General features: G+C 56.7%; 7 protein-coding genes across 7 annotated transcripts; 6 read left to right on the forward strand and 1 right to left on the reverse strand.

The window, feature by feature from the left end:
• Positions 1-20: 20 nt before the first annotated feature.
• SCHCODRAFT_02544909 (uncharacterized protein) lies at positions 21-5,154 on the forward strand (the record flags this gene model as incomplete). Its single annotated transcript, XM_003031269.2, has 6 exons — positions 21-314; positions 522-796; positions 1,558-1,690; positions 2,216-2,878; positions 2,930-3,214; positions 3,263-5,154. The coding sequence occupies 6 exons, from the start codon at positions 21-23 to the stop codon at positions 4,874-4,876; spliced, it is 3,264 nt and encodes a 1,087-aa protein (XP_003031315.1). The 3' UTR covers positions 4,877-5,154.
• A 1,406-nt stretch (positions 5,155-6,560) lies between these two features.
• SCHCODRAFT_02629331 (uncharacterized protein) lies at positions 6,561-7,189 on the reverse strand (the record flags this gene model as incomplete). Its single annotated transcript, XM_003030873.3, has 3 exons — positions 7,058-7,189; positions 6,804-7,006; positions 6,561-6,750 (listed from the first exon to the last, which is right to left on the reverse strand). A coding segment is annotated over exon 2 (171 nt), but the record flags the coding sequence as incomplete, so codon positions are not given.
• Positions 7,190-7,929: 740 nt separating this feature from the next.
• Positions 7,930-9,659, forward strand: SCHCODRAFT_02629336 (uncharacterized protein). The gene is made up of 6 exons (XM_003031268.2): positions 7,930-8,168; positions 8,218-8,708; positions 8,766-8,948; positions 9,008-9,162; positions 9,220-9,374; positions 9,443-9,659. Exons 1-6 carry the CDS (start codon positions 7,969-7,971, stop codon positions 9,582-9,584), a joined length of 1,326 nt encoding a protein of 441 aa, XP_003031314.1. The 5' UTR covers positions 7,930-7,968; the 3' UTR covers positions 9,585-9,659.
• Positions 9,660-9,663: 4 nt separating this feature from the next.
• Positions 9,664-12,127, forward strand: SCHCODRAFT_01311011 (ADP/ATP carrier receptor). The gene is made up of 9 exons (XM_050341425.1): positions 9,664-10,074; positions 10,125-10,171; positions 10,218-10,292; positions 10,332-10,365; positions 10,421-10,567; positions 10,618-11,368; positions 11,419-11,499; positions 11,553-11,805; positions 11,859-12,127. The coding sequence occupies exons 1-9, from the start codon at positions 9,807-9,809 to the stop codon at positions 11,940-11,942; spliced, it is 1,740 nt and encodes a 579-aa protein (XP_050199683.1). The 5' UTR covers positions 9,664-9,806; the 3' UTR covers positions 11,943-12,127.
• A 248-nt stretch (positions 12,128-12,375) lies between these two features.
• On the forward strand, positions 12,376-13,890 carry SCHCODRAFT_02668848 (uncharacterized protein; the record flags this gene model as incomplete). Its single annotated transcript, XM_003031267.2, has 7 exons — positions 12,376-12,597; positions 12,680-12,955; positions 13,010-13,104; positions 13,158-13,297; positions 13,359-13,626; positions 13,687-13,806; positions 13,863-13,890. The coding sequence occupies 7 exons, from the start codon at positions 12,376-12,378 to the stop codon at positions 13,888-13,890; spliced, it is 1,149 nt and encodes a 382-aa protein (XP_003031313.1).
• Positions 13,891-14,429: 539 nt separating this feature from the next.
• SCHCODRAFT_01154535 (uncharacterized protein) lies at positions 14,430-15,959 on the forward strand (the record flags this gene model as incomplete). Its single annotated transcript, XM_003031266.2, has 7 exons — positions 14,430-14,672; positions 14,735-14,974; positions 15,039-15,133; positions 15,195-15,334; positions 15,389-15,653; positions 15,763-15,879; positions 15,932-15,959. The coding sequence occupies 7 exons, from the start codon at positions 14,430-14,432 to the stop codon at positions 15,957-15,959; spliced, it is 1,128 nt and encodes a 375-aa protein (XP_003031312.1).
• Positions 15,960-16,854: 895 nt separating this feature from the next.
• SCHCODRAFT_01154537 (uncharacterized protein) lies at positions 16,855-19,073 on the forward strand (the record flags this gene model as incomplete). Its single annotated transcript, XM_003031265.2, has 4 exons — positions 16,855-16,953; positions 17,005-18,500; positions 18,555-18,654; positions 18,711-19,073. Exons 1-4 carry the CDS (start codon positions 16,900-16,902, stop codon positions 19,071-19,073), a joined length of 2,013 nt encoding a protein of 670 aa, XP_003031311.2. The 5' UTR covers positions 16,855-16,899.
• Positions 19,074-19,186: the final 113 nt, after the last annotated feature.

The raw sequence follows: 19,186 nt of genomic DNA on the forward strand, positions 1-19,186 counted from the left end.
CGCGCCCGCCGTCGCGGCCCATGCGCGGCCCGCCGCCCTCGTCCTCGGCGCACGCGCGCAACGTGGCACTCCACGAGGCGGGGCCGATCGTTAGGCGGGGATGGACGTGGGGCAGAGCGCTTGTCCCGAACGCTCTTGGTCGTCGGCGTCGGTGCTGCCCCATCCATCTCAACAACTCGATTCCGATCTCGCACCCATCAATGACTCTACCGACGCGCTCTACTATGCTGCGCGACGTCTACAAGCAGAGGGAACGGTTGAGAGCGCCACTGCAGGCGGGGGAGAAGATGGCGGGCGAGCTGGCCGTCGCGAAGGTGCGCCACTGTTTGTCTCTGTTTAGCGCGCATGTTTAGTGTACTTCTGCACAGCTCTTGCGGAAAGTCGATACAGCCACCGCCCAGTAGTATATATACGGGCGCCTCAGTCTCCCATTCCCCATCCTCTTCCCCTCCTTCCCTTCCCTCCCAGGTGAGTGCTTGCATCCGGCGCTTGACTTGATTTGCACTAACATACCTCTTCAGTGGACGACGGCCTTCGACTTCGGCATTCCAGCGAGCGACATCCGGGGTTCAGGCCCACTGTTGCCAGAGGCGCCCTGGTCCGCACCTAACGGTGACCGATCAGCTGGGGAAGGCGCTGGCGTTGGTGAATCACCTGCTCCGCTCGGTCTCGCTCGCTGGACGACGGCCCCGGCGGCCTGCGACGTCGACTTCGACTCCGACACCGACATAGTCCGCGAGCGTCGTCCGGGTTCAGGACCACAGCGATCTGTCCTCCCCGGTCCGCATATCCTAGGGTGTGTTGGTCAGCCGGGATGAGCACTGCGCTGTGGAGTCAACCTGCTCGCGCGGACGCCTCGTGGACTCGACGGCAACAACGACCGCCACGGCGACTTCGACCTCGACTTCGGCGCCGTCCGCAAGCGTCGTCCGGGTTCAGGACCACAGCGATAATGTCCTCCCCGGTCCGCATATCCTAGGGTGTGTTGGTCAGCCGGGATGAGCACTGCGCTGTGGAGTCACCCTGCTCGCGCGGACACCCTGCGGACGCGACCTCGACCTCGACGCGGCCGACTTCGACGCACCCCTCGGCCCTCTCCCTTTCCCCTACCGGCACGGTGGCTCAGTCGGGAGCCCTTGCGCGTTCGAATCGCGGCCCTGCCTTTTGACATTCGAATTCTTGTTCCGTCATGCTAGTGGGCTTGCCCGCCACCTGGACACATCTGGATACTCCCTCTGTACGGTGACCATGGCGGAGCTCGCTGGAGTGTCAACACGCGCTCAAATGGACGCGATTACACGTCTTTTCCCATAGTCCCAATGTAGACTCACAAATATCGACCACGGGGAGATCGCGCGTAGGCAAGATCGTCGCGAAAGGTTCAAAGGAAGCGCAAAGTTAGCGAAGTCGGGACGCAAGCCTGAGGTTAACTTGCAAGTTCAAGCTATCCTGCCTTTGCCGAAATGAAAACCGCGGGAACCATTCCGACGAGCCAGTATCAGATGCAACGATGATTTAGTCGATACTAGATTTAGTGGCATCGACAACGGCAGCAAGTATATGTATGAGGGTCCTGGACAAGATCAGTGTACCCACCCAACGATATCCGCGTGAGCCCCACGTGCGATTTGAGTCGTCAAAATACGCGGCAAGCTCCTTTGCTCCTGCGGCAACTGCGAACTCGCCTCTTGTACGTCCAAAGTTAACCTCCTGCCCTAGACCTGCGGTGATATTCACATCAAGTTTCCGCTAGGAGATCCCTTTCTGCTTCTCTTCCTAAGTACTGTACGAATGAATCGGTGTACCAAAAGAAGCCACTCCGTTCAATCCAGAGGTCTAGCCGCCGATCTGTCGGCACTCGGTTTATGCTAGCCTCATTGCACCTTCCTTTTGGACGTGCACGCTATCTCAAGATGTCGTTCAATGTTGCAACTTCTCGTCAGAAGTCCCAGCTCGGCAGCCTCCGGCCATCGCTCCTGCGCGCGCCTCTTGTGCTCGGATATGTGTTTTAAAATGGAATCTAGCAAGGTCTGGCATGATATCTCACCGACTTGGACATGCGCCTCGTTCCCCGCATCAGCGTACTCACATTCATCCGTCCCTTTTTTCAGCCTACACCTCGAATGATAGATTGAAACTCGGTCTATTCCTGTGTCCTATGCCCCGTTTCGTCCCGATACGGCAATGGCGGCTGAAATGACAACTGCAATCCTAGTACAGAAATCGCCCCTTGCGAACAGCCGACGCCAGCGGACATACAGCGCAGCTCAAGAGCCATACAAGTAACTGCAGCTGGGCCATCTGGACGCTCTCCATTCTCTCCTCGTCGACGAAAAAAGCTTGCCTACGATCTGCCTGTCCCATTCGTGCACCTCAAGGACCACCTTGCATGTCGACCAGCACAGGCGAACCGACGACAGCGTCGAGCGCCTCGCCCCTTGTGCGACCTACAGCGCAAACGGCTGCAGCAGATCGTGCAGCCCATCGGCTCCGAAAAACGCCCAGCCGCTCCGCGACGGGTGACGAGAGCAAACGGCGTAGTCGCGCGTCCCCGTTAAACGCCTGCCAGCCTCAGCCTCGTGATGAATCGCAACTACCTCCGGTAACGACTCCACCACAGCCTCCTCCAGCTAGGACAGGTACTATCAATGTACCCGAGGACTCGGAGTCCGAGCTTCTCAACGGCAGGCAAGAACAGCCGTACAATCGCTACAGGCACAGCGACGTTGACTACGAAGCCAAATACAAGGCGGACGCATACGGCGAGGAGCTTGGCCCACAAGCGCGGGTGTGGAACGTCTATAACGACGAGGCCCAGATGGCTGATGCGGAGATGGTGAAGGGGATGAATGGCTCTATTGATGTGCTCCTGGTATTCGTACGTTGTTTTTCGCTCGACTTTTCATAAAGGTACTTACTACTTCGGAAGGCCGGTCTCTTCTCTGCCGTCGTCACCACATTCGTGGCGCAAAGCTCCCAGAAACTAGACTCTGACTATGGGAAAATTATAGCATCCCTTGTCTATGAGTCTACTCGTGTGCAGCGCGCTCTCGCCACCGGCACTCCGATCGAGGACATCCCCGTCTCCCAGCTTTCTTTTGACTCCCAGACTCAGAGTAGGGGTGACTTGTGGGTAAATGGATTGTGGTTTACCAGCCTCCTTGTCTCGCTGTTGACTGCTCTGGTCTCCGTCGTGGCAAAGCAATGGATACAGGTACGCGCCACAAATTTTGATTTCATGAGTCTACTTACGCTCCTGTAGCAGTTCAATTCAATGACGGGAGGCTCCCCTCGAGATCACGCGTACGCCCGGCAGTATCGATTCTGGAGCTTTAATCGCTGGAATGTTCCCTTCATCATCGGTTGCCTTCCCGTGCTGCTCACCATCGCGCTGCTGCTCTTCTTCGCCGGACTCGCTGTCTATGCTGCCCCGCTGGATTCCGTCATCTCGCTCATAATCATCGCATTCTCAACAACCACTCTTCTGTTGTACGCCGCCACCGTCGTAATGCCCATCTTAGTACCACACTGCGCGTACAGAACCCAGATTGCCGACTATATCCTGGCTGTACGCAAAGTCATCATCCATCTGCCCTCCTGGATCCTCGCTATCTGTGTCTCTTTACTGGCCTATGTGTTTAACCTCGTGGGGTGCAAGAGCCCGATGCGCCCGAGATTTCCGGTCCATAATCTCCATTCCGCTGATCTCAAGTCGCGCGAAAAAGCAGACATAGAAAAGCGTAATGAATTTCTGGCCGCGTCGTCCTTGCGCTGGCTCTGCAATTCATCCTACAGCGTCTCTGCGGTGCACATTTCAGCGCAGGCATTCTCGGCCCTGCCCATCACCTTCCGCTACATGCAGTCCTCCGAAATGGAGCCGCCTGCTTTGGACTTACTGTCGGCTTTGGAGAAAACGGAGCCTCAAGAAGTCTTGTCCAGCCATCAAAAGACTGCCGAGCGACTAGCCCGAGCTATCCTGCATCTTCCATATGCCGCATATCATCTTGCGCGCTCGAGGCTTTGGGAAGCTCTCACCGAGAGATGGGGGTTTGTCACCTCCCCACAACTGGACGCTGGCTTGCGCGTGATGCTACTCGTGCGCTTGTGCGGTGATGCAGGTGCATGGGGTGATCTTACCTTGCTTATCCGAGTCCGGCAGGCAGTCGATACATCGAAATTCTCGGCCGAGACAGCCATCCTGCATCCTATCATCTGGCGTTGGCTGTTCCGCATGGTCCGCGCTGCATTGCGTTGTCTGCAGTCCGTGGAAGGCTCAGAGGAACCACACGAGTGGAAGAGCATTATGGAATGGGAGCTAAAGCGCATCCGGACCACGATCAACTATATATGCCCGGAGGACAAGCTTTATCAGCAAAAGCCGCCAGTGAGCGCAACCGGCGACCTCCTCGGGAACGCGGCTGGCGGCCTCTTTGAGAACGCATCTGGCGATCTCTTCGAGAACACTGCCATTTCGCTTGCCGACTATGCCGCATGCTGTTCATGGAAGGAGGCGCCGCAGATACTGGCGGAAAACATGGACAAACTTCGCGGTCTCCTCTCCACGCATATGAGGCGGGTCGAGGCGGAGAGGGGAAATAAGCCAATTGACAGGCGTCGATACCGGCTTGACCCTCGTTTCGGCTATAGCTCTGGTCTCTCACCTCTTGGTTCTGCTGGCCAGCGATTACGCTCCCGAAGCCGCCCCGAACCTGCGCCTACCGGGCTCTCTGAAGGAAATGGGAATCGGGGAGACATCAAAACCGCGACCCCAGATCTGGATACCGCGAGCGCTGCAGGTACATCCAAGATACCTGACCGAATTGCCACCGATGGGACTGTCGGAGCAGTCTACGGGGCCGGGACGACGCACTTATAATGCCTGGCCGCTCGACATGACTGCACCATCTGACCCCGCTCACGCATCTGGTAATGTAGCAAGCGGCGGTAACAGTGACGAAGGGAGTCGGACTGGTCAGCAGAACAGTCGGCATGATGCTGAGGAACCCCAAGCTCTTTCGCAACTGCTAGTTGGGGGTGGGGGTGGGGGGAGGGAAGCCCGGCAGGTGTCACTGGTTCACGCTTTTAGCCTTCGCCATTATCTACAAAATAATAACGGATTCCCGCTACCATTTATGGTAGTGGGTCTTAGGGACGAAGCGCAAGATCGCAAATGGCCCATCCTGCAAAGCCATCACGTGCCGGCACGTGCTTGAGTCCAGACCCGGCTGCCCCTGAGAGCGAGATATTCTCCCGCTCTCCTTGCGGTCATTTACGATGGCAATGCTCCTTGTCCGCTCAACGGCGTCCTTACCCCCGCCAGTTTCTGTAACTGTCGGACGACGACTGCGATATCGCACCCTCTCGCGCCCGAGAACCGTATCTCAATCGCCCCCACAGATTATGATAAGACTCCTCGGCATCGGCCGAATGCACCTTGGCTCTTGCCTGCATCACCTACTCTTCGCCCTTCTCTTGGAAGGAGAACACATCACGCACCTCTCAGGCCTTCCAGTCACTCCCTTACCGTATACCAGATAATTCCGAGCAACCTCGACCGTGTTCAAAACTCGCCCACGAAGACTGGCTTATTCGCTCTCTCTTCCGAGTTCGCTACTTTGCTGATCCTTCTGCCGTTGCTTCGCTGCTGGGGACTTCATACGCTTCGCGACTACGTCAAATTTCTCTGTATGGTCGTACCTCTGCATACGTAAGCCAATGCTTCCCACTTGTTTGCATTGAGCGGAACGGTGTTGAGGAAGCCCACTATCGGCAAATGTCCGAGGTGCGGACAGCGTGCGCGTGAAGCGCGGGGAAGGCAGTTGGTGCCAGCCGCACGCGGAGGCTGGGGGCCCTCTGAACAACGTCGTGAAGGAGCGCTCGTGCAATAGGCAAAGGTGCGAGTGCGCACTGGGGCTCGCCGAATCCAATGCGGCACCTTGAGTATGGGCCTTGGCAGCGAACAGTGCCTCGTCCTTGGGACAAGTATGATTGACCGTGACATGTTTGAGGACCACAGATCTAATAAGCAGCAGCACTCGTGCTGCTGAAAATATTCGTATGCCAGATGCATTATGGGATACTAGTCCTGAGCCTGTAAGGAGCGCTAGTCGAAGCTGCTTGAGTCCAAAATCAAGTTATAGGCTACATGTATTTGGTAGCGGGCCTTGCCGTGAAACGGCCCTTCAGAGTTATACTCTTACTAACACATATAAGCTGGTTAAGTTTACGCAGGTCCTGGTTTTTTGCGTCGCCTATACGCTGGAGAGGAAAGTTGTATATCGATCACATGAAAGTCTCGTGATCTAGGAAAGTACAATCACACGTGCTTTGCTTGTTTCTGTCTCTGCATTTCATTCGCGCAGCAGGCAACTATTCAGTACCAAGACGCGCTAGCCCATTGGTGGGCACCTCTACTATGAGCTCCGTGTGTGCTTAGCTTTGCCCGTCCATCCCACTTTGACCTGCGCCACATTCACTGGTGAGCTCACTCACTATTGTCAGTGCGTCGGGTGGTCGTCGCATCAAGCAGTCGCTATGGGCATGGGCTTCCCGCAGTTTGACATCGGTGGAAGAGTCGATGCGCGCACGCTTCACTCGTTGTCACTCGTGTCCAAGGCACGGACGGCCATGGCGAATGATTTGCTCTAGAGTGATCTTCCCTCCCCGGCGCCGCTGCCGCGACTGTTAACTGAAGACTCGCGGACTATCAGTCCCAAGGCTGGCCGTGAACGAATCATGGTGCGTGTCATTCTGAGCACAATCAGCACGAAGACTTCACTTCTCTTGTAGCGCTTCAAACGAACACTTGCTCGCCAGGATTGGGAACTCGTATTTGCTCGCTCTCGTCTTGTCAGAGCGATTGGCTGGAGCTTGCGCGACCCCAAGTGGCAGCCCGGGAACTTCAGCCTCATCCTTGAGGACTTCCTTCATGGTGCGAATATCGTCGGCCTTCGCCAGGTTGCCCTGTTTCTGCATACCCTGTGCCCAAACCTGGAGAATATTTGGACGTCATAGGATTTCAACGACATATCTCTTGATGTATATGACAGATACACACACTGGTTTGCCGTCCAGGAAGCCGTAGGCGTGCTGAGGGAGAAGTAGAAGGGTCTACGCCTACTCGCGGACGACTCGGATGGTTGATTTACTACGGTCGCACTTATCCAAGCAAGAGGTGTCCTTTGACCTCAGATAGCGTCGTTCTCGATAGCAGTGAGTAGTCCCATCAAAAGGGTCGGGAGTCGATTGTCAACTGTATCAGCAGTGGGCAAGACAAGAGGAAGAGTTTGCCCCCGACTTGACGCCACCCCACACATGTGGAATGCCCGCGTGCGCTGATAAGCAAGGCCAAACACACTCTTTGATTCTGTCCTTTCCGACCTCGATCCGGACGGACCGCGTTTCCTCTCTGTCAGAATGCGTCATTCCTCCTTGAGAAGGCTCAGTGAGAGCGAGTGCGCTCGTATCGCGCTCTTGAGAAACACCCATGGCGCGTTGGACTCCTACGTCACTCGCTAGCGCGCGAAGTCATTGCGGCATTCCCTCTTCGATCTGCGGTCTTCGAGTTCGGTTCTCTTCGAGCGTCAGGATGTTGTGCGCGTATAAGGCCCGAAGCCGACAAGAAGGACCCTCTTTCTCGCGCACCTGTGCGGCTCTTGTCTGGGCGATCGAATAACGTCCCTTTCTGCGCCATTATTTCTGTTCACGGGTATGGACACCAAAGCCGTGCGTTCAAAAATGGCAGATTTCTGTGGAGAGAGACGTGCCCCTCAGCTCAATCGTAGCTGCGATTAGTCTACCCGTGGCAAGCATGCAATGTTGACACAAGGTCGTCTTCGCTTCTACCATGTCGTCAGCAGGCGCGCATTCACACAACGCCTGCGAAGGGCCCTCGAACCGCCGTATAAAGTGACTTGTTTCCCTATGAAAGGCTGCGAACGCCTCCTGACCCAGCGTAGGCCCCTCAGTATGCTCTCGACGTCCATCATCACCGTTCTTGCCTTCGCCTCAGGTACTCATGCCGTCGAGTTTGAGCCTGTGGAGGGATCGCCGGGATTGATAGACAACGGAACCTACGGGCCTCCCATCGAGATCGTCCACCTCTTCCAGCATCCGCCCACGGGTATCACGGTGAGCTCGACTGGCCGGGCCTTCATCTCGTTCAACCGGTGCGCTATCCGTCATCAATTTGCCCCTCACGTGCTGACAACCCACCAGAGGCAACCTCACAGCCAACCCTAAGACCCTCGCCGAGATCGTCAACTCGACCCACGACGTCGCATGGCCCAGCGAGGACTACAACACACCGCCGGATGACCTCTTCAACGCCTCCTCAGGCGTAAAGTATGGGTCAAGCGACTCGGAGCACCTGATCAATGTGCAAGCAGTCGTCTTCGATGCACTCGATCGTCTCTGGGCGTTGGACACTGGGCGTCCGGCGGATGAGGGCGGCGACAACGCGCTGGCTTTCCCGGGTGGGCCGAAGCTTGTTGGGTTTGATTTGGGACATGAGACGGAAGATGTGTCGGCGAGCGCTACCTCCAAGTCAAGCAGCATGTCATCGAACAACGAGACGGTGACGAGCGAGCCCACTCCTTTCGCCACCATCACTTTCCCAGAGACCGTCCTTCCTGCTCATGGGTTTCTCAACGACCTGCGGATCGACCTGTCCAAGGGTGATGCGGGGTTCGCATACATTGCGGATAGTGGTGAGTCGCTACCTCTAGCGTCAAACACGATACAAGCCCTGTCCCACGCCATCACAGGTGCCCTTGGCCTCATCGTCGTTGACCTTGCGTCCTGCGAATCCTGGCGCCACCTCGGCGGATTTGCAAGCGTGCGCCCGACATCTGGCTTCCTGCCCTCCGTCTTTGGCATTCCGACATATCAGGCGTCCGGAGGTAGCCCGTATTACCGCTTCCCAGCCCCGACTGGGGGAGGCTCTGACGGTGCGTGAAGTTGGTTGGGATATGCGACGATGCGCTGACGCGATGATGGTCTCGTGCAGGCTTCACTTTGTCTGCGGACGGCGAGTATGCGTACTTTACACCCATCGCGAGCCGGGACCTGTACCGTGTACCTACGGAGTTACTTCGTGCGAACCCCTTGCACGATGCCTCTGCCATTGTGAAGGCTGCCGGTGCGGTGCAGTATCTTGGGGAGGTGCGCACATGATACTGGTCGCCCGTGCTTCCTCACTCACTCTTACTTCTTGCACAGGTCGGCGGCGAAGCTGACGGTCTCGAGACCGATACGACTGGCAGAATATATCTCACATCTCCTGAGCACAACGCCATCAACATCTTAAGCCCCGACACGGGCCTCATCGAGCCCTTCGTGCGCGACCCGCGCATCGCCTGGCCGGACACGCTAGCGTAAGTGCTCCCATTGAGCTGCGATTGGGTTTCGGACTAGAGTGAGACGCGAGCTTATGTTTTCATAGTGTAGGCTACGACGGCTACTTATATGTCACCTTGCCCCAATACTGGCTGGGACCATGGTTCCAGAACGGGACGGATAAACGGGTGCCACCGTTTGCGCTCGCGCGAGTTCCCATTGAGGGGAAGCCTGCGAAGTTAGTGTAGAGATACATACCATGAGATAATTACGAATATGTGCGCTCTGCTGTGTGCTATGGACAGTGAAGAGGTTGGACGGCTTCGATGAGGCGAACCTAAGGTAAAAGGGGCGAGGCCGAGATTCGAACATTCAGGCGGCCCGAGCTCCAAAATTTGGCCGCTCCCGTTCGTCACCGCGGTCGTTGGTGTCGCGCGTGTCCCACTTGTCTCCTTCCCTCACCGCCGTCCATGTCGTCCTCGGAAACCTCAGCCGGCTTCCTCGAGAAGGCGCAGACTTTCGTCGCCGAAAACAAGCGCGCAGTGCTCATCGGCAGCGCTGCCGCCGCGCTTGCTGTCGGCGGCGCGCTCTACTTCGCCTCGACGTCGCGGCCGGGCGCCCACGACGTCGAGAAGGGCGCGAAGAAAGGCAAGAAGGGAGGCAAGAAGCGCAAGACGGTGAAGGATAAGGATGGCCCCATCCTGGAGGAGCGCAAGCCGAAGGCGGCGCCGGAGGAGGGTGCGTGGATCGTGTCATAGGTCGTAGGTGCGCTGCTGACCTTTGAGCAGAGCTGAAGGTGTACACGACGGAGGAGATCGCGGCCATGTCGAGCGAGGTGCGCGCGCTGGCGCTGACGTCGGATGTTGCTCATTGATTGCCAGGAGCGCCAGAAGGTCGCGAACTCGTTCAAGGCGCGGGGGAACAGCGCGTATCAGGCCCGCGAATTCGCGAAAGCGGCTGAGCTGTACACCCGCGCCATCGAGATCTCCCCCAAGTCTGAGCCCGTCTACTACAGCAATCGCGCGGCCTGTGCGTCATGGCCCCGTAGTCGGTCGTCCCGCATTAGTTGACATTCATCTCACAGGCTACATCAATCTCTCCCCGCCAAAGTATGAGGAGGTTGTCGCCGACTGCGATGAAGCGCTCCGACTGGACCCGAAGTACGTCAAGGCTCTCAACCGTCGCGCGACGGCGCTCGAGGCTCTTGAGCGGTATCGAGAAGCATTGCGGGGTGAGTGCAATACTTCTGTCCTATCCCGTACGTGCTTAAACCCCTTCCAGATTTCACCGCGGCAACCATCCTCGACAAGTTCCAGAATCAGTCCGCCGCGACGTCCGTTGAGCGCGTCTTGAAAAAGCTGTCCGCATTGCAGGCCGCCGAAATCATGAAGAACCGCCAGCCCCGCCTCCCCTCGTTCACCTTCATCTCCGCGTACTTTGCTGCCTTCCGCCCTCGTGCGCACCCGACATTACCGGAAGAGCCGTCTACGGGCGATAACACCCTCCTGCTCGCGCTGCAGGCTACGGAGGCCGCGGATTATACCCACGCCGTCACCTTCGTCAACGAGGCGCTCGAGCAGGGCATCTCATGGGACACTGGCAAGGCCGAAGCGCTCAATCTGCGCGGTACCTTCAAGTTCCTCATGGGCGTCATCGACGGTGCTAAGGCCGACCTCGAGGAGTCGCTCAAGCTCGTCCCCTCCTTCACCCAGAGCCTCGTCAAACTCGCGAGCGTGCACATGGAGCAAGGCGACCCGAAATCGACGTTCGAGTGCTTTGAGCGCGCGATCCAGTTCAACCCGAACGACCCGGACATCTACTACCACCGCGGGCAGGTGCTGTTCATCATGAGCGACTTCATGGAAGCGTCGAAGAACTACACGAAGTCGACGGAGATTGACGACCAGTTTGTGTTCAGCCACATTCAGAACGCAGTTGCGGAGTACAAGGCGGGCAACGTCGCGCATAGCATGGCTATCTTCCGTCGCACGCTTGTTGCCTTTCCCCAGCGGAGCGAGCCGCATAACTACTAGTACGGTCATCTTGCCCCTACGTGCTCTCACATACTGACCGTCCCTCCAGTGGCGAGCTCCTCATGGACCAGCAACGCTTCGAGGAGGCCGTTGAGAAGTTCGACAAGGCTTTCGAGCTTGAGAAGTCCAAGTAAGCACCCTCGTCGTCACTACTGCGCAGAATTACTGAACACATTTTTCCAGGCGTTCTCCCAACGTCCTTCCTCTGGTTAACAAGGGTCTTGCGCTCTACCAGTGGAAGCAGGACATCGGCGCCGCGGAGAGCTGCTGCGCAGAAGCCCTCCAGATCGATTCGGAATGCGAAGCCGCTGTCGCCACCCTCGCCCAGCTTAGCCTGCAGCAAAGCAAGGTCGACCGTGCGGTGGAGATGTTTGACCGGCAAGCGGAGCTCGCGCGCTCAGAACCGGAGCTCATGAATGCGTTGACGTACAAATATGTGCGTGATTCTGTCTTCTTGCTCGTGTTCACTGTACTCATCTTCTCCTCCAGGCTGCGCTCGCACAAAGCGAGTTTGCGAAAAACTATCCGGCTATGGCGGCGGAAATGCAGGCGATGGCCGCGAGCATGGCCTAAGCCTATGCAGCGCAGTATCGTCTATGCTAGTTTCTTGGCATACCACGCGGATGGCCGCAATGTGAAGAGCGATGTAGGACCAGGCAGGCGAACATGCTATCGACGACAGTGACTTGGTTGGTATACTTACAGTACTGGACATTACATATGTGCCTAATCTTGATAACACTCCCTTCTCCCTCTCACTCTGTCTGAGAACCTGACCGTCGTCTCCCCTGAAAGCATCACTCTGCAGCATTCGTAGCAGGGGTCGCAGAAGTCTGACTTGGTTCAGTCCGTCGGAACCGTGACATGTCACTCGTCACAGTTCGATTTCACCGGCTACCAGAAAGTCTATCGGACGGCGATGGCGCGTTGACGCTTTAGTTGCCGAAGGCGCGTCGCTTTCCTTCTCCTCATCCTGCGACATCTCTCATAACTCTTCCAGCCCACCATGTTCCGCGCTCCCCTCCAGAGGCTTCGCAACCTTCTGCCCGCGAAAGGTGGTAGACGGCGAGATGCGACCACCCAGGCGACCACGCCCAACGTTCACACCCTGACATCCACGCTCAGCTCCATGGACCTCAATCAATGCCCGACCCCGCTTCGGGACGTGAATCCCGCTACGCTGCTTGGCGAGAACTCTTCGGTCCTGGGCCCCGAGGTGCTACATGCGGTGCGTTGTACCTCCCTACGCACTGTCATCTCCAGCTCGTCATCATGTTAACCTGACCCCATCTGATCCTTCCCCCCGGCAGATCATGCAAAATTGTAGCCCGCACGACCTCGCCATGCTACACCAGACCTGCCGCGCCTTCCGCGACCACATCGACGCGAAACCCGCCCTTTGGCGGTCGGCACGGAAGAGTGTGGCAGGGGCGCCCGAGCCCACTGCGCTTCCCCCCAAAGCCTCTTCGGGGCAGCCAGCGGTACCACCAGCAACGCAACCTACGGGACAGCAAGACTCTGAAATGAGCGACGTCGAGGAGACTCCGACCGAGGCGGAGTGGGCGCTGCACCTATTTACGGGCGCGGTGAGTGAATGCATCTATGTTGTGGCGGGACAGCTTACACAGGCTTCGTCACAGCTCGAGATCAAAAGAGGCTTCATGGTTGTTCCCGGCCACTGGTTCGACTCGTACAACTCCCAGTGGAACAAGTCGCAGAAGAAGAACTTGGCACTGTGAGCGCCTCCATCAGCCTTCTTCGTTACTTTCATGCTTATTCCCACCTCAGCCTCGGTGACTTCGTCTGCAAGAAGGAGCGGCTCGGCTTCGACGCGCGCAAGCGGCGTGTGAGGGAGTTCATGCGCACTCCGGCGTGCTTGCGCCTTTTACATGCGTTCCGACGCGACCTGGAGGATATCGACTGGACGTGTGCGTTCCCCCTCTTCTCTTTTCCCTCCTTCTCGAGTCTTCTCACAGTGGCACGCTGTAGCCTTCGAGAGCGCATACCCTGCTATGGTGGATGAAATCGCGCGAGCCAAGACGGGTCACCTTGCGATGCTCCCCGTGGGCTTCCGCCTCCACTCCCGCGACAGGGTCGCCTGCCCGCAGTGCCATCCTCCGCCAGCAGTACCTCGCCCGTACAAGGTCATCCACAGGAAGCTCATGTACCTTGGACCCGATGGTCAACCGATACTGGGCTGGAAGGAGCCGAAGAAGTACATGATCTCGAATGGGCTGAAGGATCATTATGAGGCGAAGTAGGTTGATTTATATTGGGGTACTTTCTTACCGACTGAGCGCTTACGGCGCTCCTTCAGGCATCCTAACGTCCCTCCAGCCCTCGTTCAAGTCACCCATCCCTGTGTAGCTTGTCCTTCGCGCACGACCAAGGTCAAGCTCTATTGCCCGCAGGGCATGATCGCTCATCATCATCATGCGTATGTCGAGTCTTCGCTGATGCCTGCCTTTATTCACGCTTTGTATCAAATTACAGTCATGGACCCATCAACCCCGTCCGCTAGATGGTAAACGAGATCATAGTCCCTTGGCTTCCCTTGCGCTACCTTCCTCGCTGCGTTCCTCTACCAAGCTATTGTACACAGTCGCTTCTTGGTTTATATCGGGTGTGACCGGGATATACACTCTTTCTGAGCACCCTACGAGCGTCTCGCTTTCTCCTGCCCGCTGCAGAGGCCTGTTTTCGAGTTTCAACTTTGTTCGCGTGGGGAACAACGTGCTCGTCACGTGTGTCCGCGACTGACGCCTCATTCCGACTTTGTCTTCGAGTCTGGTGGCAACAACCTCTACTTCGCTACCTACCTCCTGCGTCCCCACTAGCGCATTGACTCTACTATCATGAAATGTATCTGGGAATCCTTGCTGGCCGTTCCTGTGAGGTCGCATCTCTACTTCCGTTGATTCTTGGCGGCCCGCTCAGGCGACGCATATTCGACAGCTTAGGAGACCGATGCTCAAGTTGCCGAGGGAGCCTTCACTTCCTTCTCTCCGCGAGCTTCTTCCCTCATCGAGCGCCTCCTGGCCGTTCTCCTCCTCGCCCGCCATGATGAGCGCCCCTCTGCAGCGACTTTGCAATATCCTAGGCGGGAACACGAGTCGGCGGGTAGCGACGATGACTCCTTCCGACGCGCAGAAGGATCTGAGCGTCGCCGGAAGCCCACGCAGGCCTGGAACGGACGTCGCTGAGAAGGAGATAGATGTCGCTTCCCGCCTGCCTCGGCTCGCAAAGTCTGCTATGCTTATGGGCGAGAATACGACGGTGCTTGATCCGGAGGTGCTGCATATGGTTCGTAGCTGTGGCCCTCTGTGTGCTGCCCAGTGCCGGATCGCTGAAGGCTAGCCCCGCAGGTCATGCAGAGCTGCAGCCCGCACGACCTCGCCGTGCTGCGCCGCGTCTGCCGCGCGTTCAAGCTGCACATCGACGAGCGGCCCGCGCTTTGGCGGCCTGCGAGGAAGGTCATCTGCGATGCTCCTGCGCCAAGTGCGCTTCCTCCCTTGAAGGGATTTGTACGGCAGGCCGCCGATGCGGATGAGATTCAGGAGGGGCTGACGGAGGCGGAGTGGGCGCTGCATCTGTTCACGGGCGCGGTGAGTGTGCATCATGTCGTTCCCTATGCTAAGCGTGCCCCGATCTTATACGCTTTCACTGCAGCTCGAAACCAAGCGGGGTTATCAGGCGGTCCCAATGCTTTGGCTCGTGGACTACAAGCGCGAGTGGACGAAGTCGCATAACAAGAACATGGAGATGTGAGTGCTTCGATGCGGGGTCGCGGCGTTGGGTGCTTAGAATGCTGATCGTCCGCATCAGCATCGGCGAGTTCATCCGCGAGAAGGAGCGGCTCGGCGTCGATGCGAAGAAGAGGCGCGTGCGGGAGTTCCTGCGCACGCCCGTGTGCGTCGGCCTGCTCCAGGCGTTCCGCCGCGACCTGGAGGATATTGATTATGCGAGTGCGTCGCTCGCTCATCGTTTGTTTTCTGGTGTTCTGACCATCCCACTCGCAGCCCTGGCGCGCGCCTACCCCGAGATTGTAGACCAGGCCGCGCGAGCGAAGTCGGGCGACCTCTCGATGCTCCCTCGTGGCTACCGCCTCCACTCGCGCGATAATATTGTGTGCCCGACGTGTCACCCTCCGGTCAAACGGGCGTATACCTTGGACGCAAAGCTGAAGAAGATCGTCTATCTCGAGAAAGGCGAGCCAATGGTCAACTGGAAGGAGCCGAAGAAGTACATGATAGGTGATGGGATTCAGAATCATTATACTGCTAAGTGAGTGTGCTGTTTACATGCCCCTTCTCCGCGTGTCATCGCTCTCCTGCGTGTTCTCGTCCACTCGCATGATCCTATCGGAGCGCGTATGCTGACGGTACTTGTGCAGGCACCCCAATGTCAAGCCGCCGCTCCTTCGAGTCACCTTTGCATGCAGCGCTTGCCCGACAACCGCGAAACCCAGGCTTTATTGCAATCAAGGCATGATTGCGCATCACCATAATGCGTGCGTGCTTTTTCATCTTCTTGTATACTGCTAACGTCCTTCCGCTCCTCAGACATGGTCCCATCAACCCTGCCTGGTGAAGGACGAACGTGAACTCGAAGGATGGCAGTTCGACTCTTTGTGTACGCTTCGATATTTCCGGAATCCCCTCTGGAGTCCTTACTGGACGTCCGTAAGCTACGTTGTACTCGTACTCTGGCTCCCTACTACAATGTGTATATCTTGTCGTAATTTTGAGTAATGTATACACCCTCTGAATTGTCAGCATCAGCTTCTTACACTTGATCTCTGCGACGTTCAGGCTCCTACCCACCCGACCGCGGCTGTTCAAGGGCGGACTATGAGTGAGCGGGGAGCAATGCTATGACCGAGAACAACACCGGACCAGAGACGGTTAGCGCGAAGAACCTGTCAACCACAAAGATCCTCACACTACAACCCTTAACAGCCTGGGCCGGCTGGACGAAAACATATACAAACAACGGCCCGATTTCACCGAGCTCCCCTTTGGGAGTATCGATCGCGCCGCGTGCTTGCCTCCGGCTTCCTCGACGCGACTACTTCACCACTTTGTTCTTACCTATGCTAGACCACAGCAGCGTTCTGAATATACTGAACATTCTCGACTCTCGGGGAGCCTTGATATACGACCTCTTGAGATGGATATCGGTCAATCACACCATGGTCTCCGACCATCCCATCATCCGTGCACACTTCGCCGGCGTGCCCAACATTCTATCCCTCTTCTCCTCGCATCGCTCCTCGCGCGCAGCAGTCACAGCATGGTCACTACAGCATGTGACAGAACTCTTCCAGGGATCCCTCGCGCAGCTCACTGATATCGAGCGCGGATGGCATTTCAAGGCGACGTCTGCGAGTAAGGACCAGATCATGTCCGTCCAGTTCGAAGATATGGCACGATCTATCTCTCAGGATGCTCCGGAACTATGGCGCTTCCTGGGGGCGCTACTTCGTGGAAGGAAGCGACGCGAGGAAGCAGATGGGGATGGAGATGTTGTGATGGCTGGTCCATCGGAGGCAACACAACGCCGCCGCGAGTACGCTACAGCTATGGTACGTCTCATGACTATTTATTGTGTTATTCACATGCTGACGCGCCAGTAGAAACAACTCGTCTGCACTAGTATACTCATGCACGGCACGAACCAGAAGTGTAATGCATTCCAGTCTATCATCGGCATCTACCTGAAATCGTGCAACACACCGGAACGTGTCGTCGACTGCCTTCATCGCATGGGGCTGTCGATCTCTCAAGACAGCGTCTATAACGCCATTAACTCTCTCTCTGAAGAGGCTACAGAGCACCTCCGAGAGATGGGTCAGTCTCTGACCGTCGGCTATACCTACGACAACATGGACATCAACTTTGCGCTCGCAACCTCCAGTATCGATAACCTAGGCGACACTCTTGCCCACATGACTGCTGGCTTCGTGTTTCGCCTAAACCACGGTGCGACGCCGGAGATGTTTGCGTGCTCGGAGCTGCTATACGAGCACAGTCCATATAACCCACGGCACCTCATCCGAGACCAACCGAAATATTCATTTTCCTTTATATCTCAGCTTCACCAGGAGGATCCGACGGCAGCTCCCCATCCTTTGGGTCTGAGCCGCCGTGATCGCTTCAATCGGTGGAAATTCCTCCATACGCTTGTCCACGATGGACCAGAGTACTTCCATCAGTTCAGGAGCGCGCTGAAGGGACCGGAACTCATCGATCCCATCCCTCTGGTCAAGTTACAATCTGCCCCGTTGCGTATGATGGACAAGAGCGAGGCGTCTGTCAGTGGTAACATTGATGTCATCTCCGACATTTTGAGGCAGGCTGGGGTGGGCGATGTCCACGACGTTGAAGATGCGCGCACGCAGGCCCATCTTGTTGACATCACACGCCACGTATTGCTCTTCCACGGAGATCTGGGGACTTACGAGCGTGTCATGTCGGTAATCGAGCACCGGTCACTCGAAGCCACCCCCTTCAGGCGCTTTCAGTTCATTGTCTTCATTTTTGGACTCTTTCATCTCAAAATGGCTGCCGCCGACGCGATCTGGCGCATCTTTCTGAGGAACAAATGCGGCAAAGGCGACCCCAGCTCTGTCCTCCACCTCGTCTCGCTCATGCGACCTCACGACTCGAACAAGATCGGATCGAACCCACGCTTTCGACAGATGCACGAAGTCATCATGCATGTTGGCGCTGTCCTGCGTCTTGATGCATGGCGTGAGGCTGCGGGGTCGGGGGCCCCATATTCATCGCTGGATGAGTTCGCTGCTTCAGAGCCATCGCTCGACGACTTGGAGGTCGCTGCGTCATCGCTTGTCTTGTCCCATGTCCCTCGGGGATGTGACACTTACGACGCGCGCCACAAACCCTCAGCGGCACGGGATGAAGTCTTCGAAAATACCGCGCTCATTCACCGATACTTCCTGCTATACGAGGAGCTCAGCGACGCGATGAACATAGGTGATATCGGGCGAGTCGAGGTGGTGTTTGCACCGTGGGTGGTTCTCTTCAAGGCGACGGGAAAGCATAAGTATGCCAACGCAATGATCAAGTCATTGTCCATACTGCATGCTGACTACTTCCCGAGCGACCTAAGGTAAGGTTTCTAATACAATCTAGTGCCTGGCCGCCCCCATGACACTTTCCACAGACGGGTCATACGCTACAATAGTCTCGTCAATCCTTCAGGTCGTGCTGGCAAGTTCCGAGGCCTCGACTGGGTGCAGGAGGAAAACAACCTCAAAACCAAGGTATCCTATTATTCCCTAACGCTTGTATCGTAGTGCATACTCATCCCGAGCTTCAGGTCATCCATGGTGGCACTGGCTCGAACTTCACCAAGGAGCACGTCATCAAGGAGTCCGTCCTCCTTGATCTGTACCGCAACTGCCACGAGAACATGGATAGGAACTTTCACTTGTCATCAACGGATGCTCACGCGCCACTGAATGTAGGTTTGAGCTTGCAGGTGGCATGTAGTCATTTAAAATCAAGCCGTCCGAATGACTTTCAACCCGGTCGTGCCTGCGTATATAGCATTCCCGATATGATGGACAAGGGGGCAGCAATGCTGGCTGTGAAGGTGATAGATGATAGCGAGGACTCGACGCTAGCGGATGGTATACAGGCACAATCTGTAGATCAAGAAGATGTAGCTGCAGAGGGATAGCGGCATAGGTGCTACGACCGTCCATAGAAGAAATCAGGCGGTATCGCATGTACATATTGAATACTCTGTGATACGTGAAGCGGGCGAGATGGCCATGTTGGAGGGTAAGTCGT

This window comes from Schizophyllum commune, assembly GCF_000143185.2.
Source record: "Schizophyllum commune H4-8 unplaced genomic scaffold SCHCOscaffold_7, whole genome shotgun sequence".
Taxonomy (NCBI): domain Eukaryota; kingdom Fungi; phylum Basidiomycota; class Agaricomycetes; order Agaricales; family Schizophyllaceae; genus Schizophyllum; species Schizophyllum commune.

Excerpts from the sequence above, each read along its gene's own strand:
- SCHCODRAFT_02629336 (XM_003031268.2), top strand. The coding sequence starts at position 7,969 with ATGCTCTCGACGTCCATCATCACCGTTCTTGCCTTCGCCTCAGGTACT. Across the intron at positions 8,169-8,217 it reads GCCTTCATCTCGTTCAACCG|AGGCAACCTCACAGCCAACC; the intron begins GTGCGCTATCCG and ends ACAACCCACCAG. Across the intron at positions 8,949-9,007 it reads GACTGGGGGAGGCTCTGACG|GCTTCACTTTGTCTGCGGAC; the intron begins GTGCGTGAAGTT and ends GGTCTCGTGCAG.
- SCHCODRAFT_01311011 (XM_050341425.1), top strand. The coding sequence starts at position 9,807 with ATGTCGTCCTCGGAAACCTCAGCCGGCTTCCTCGAGAAGGCGCAGACT. Across the intron at positions 10,075-10,124 it reads GAAGGCGGCGCCGGAGGAGG|AGCTGAAGGTGTACACGACG; the intron begins GTGCGTGGATCG and ends ACCTTTGAGCAG. Across the intron at positions 11,369-11,418 it reads AGCGAGCCGCATAACTACTA|TGGCGAGCTCCTCATGGACC; the intron begins GTACGGTCATCT and ends CCGTCCCTCCAG.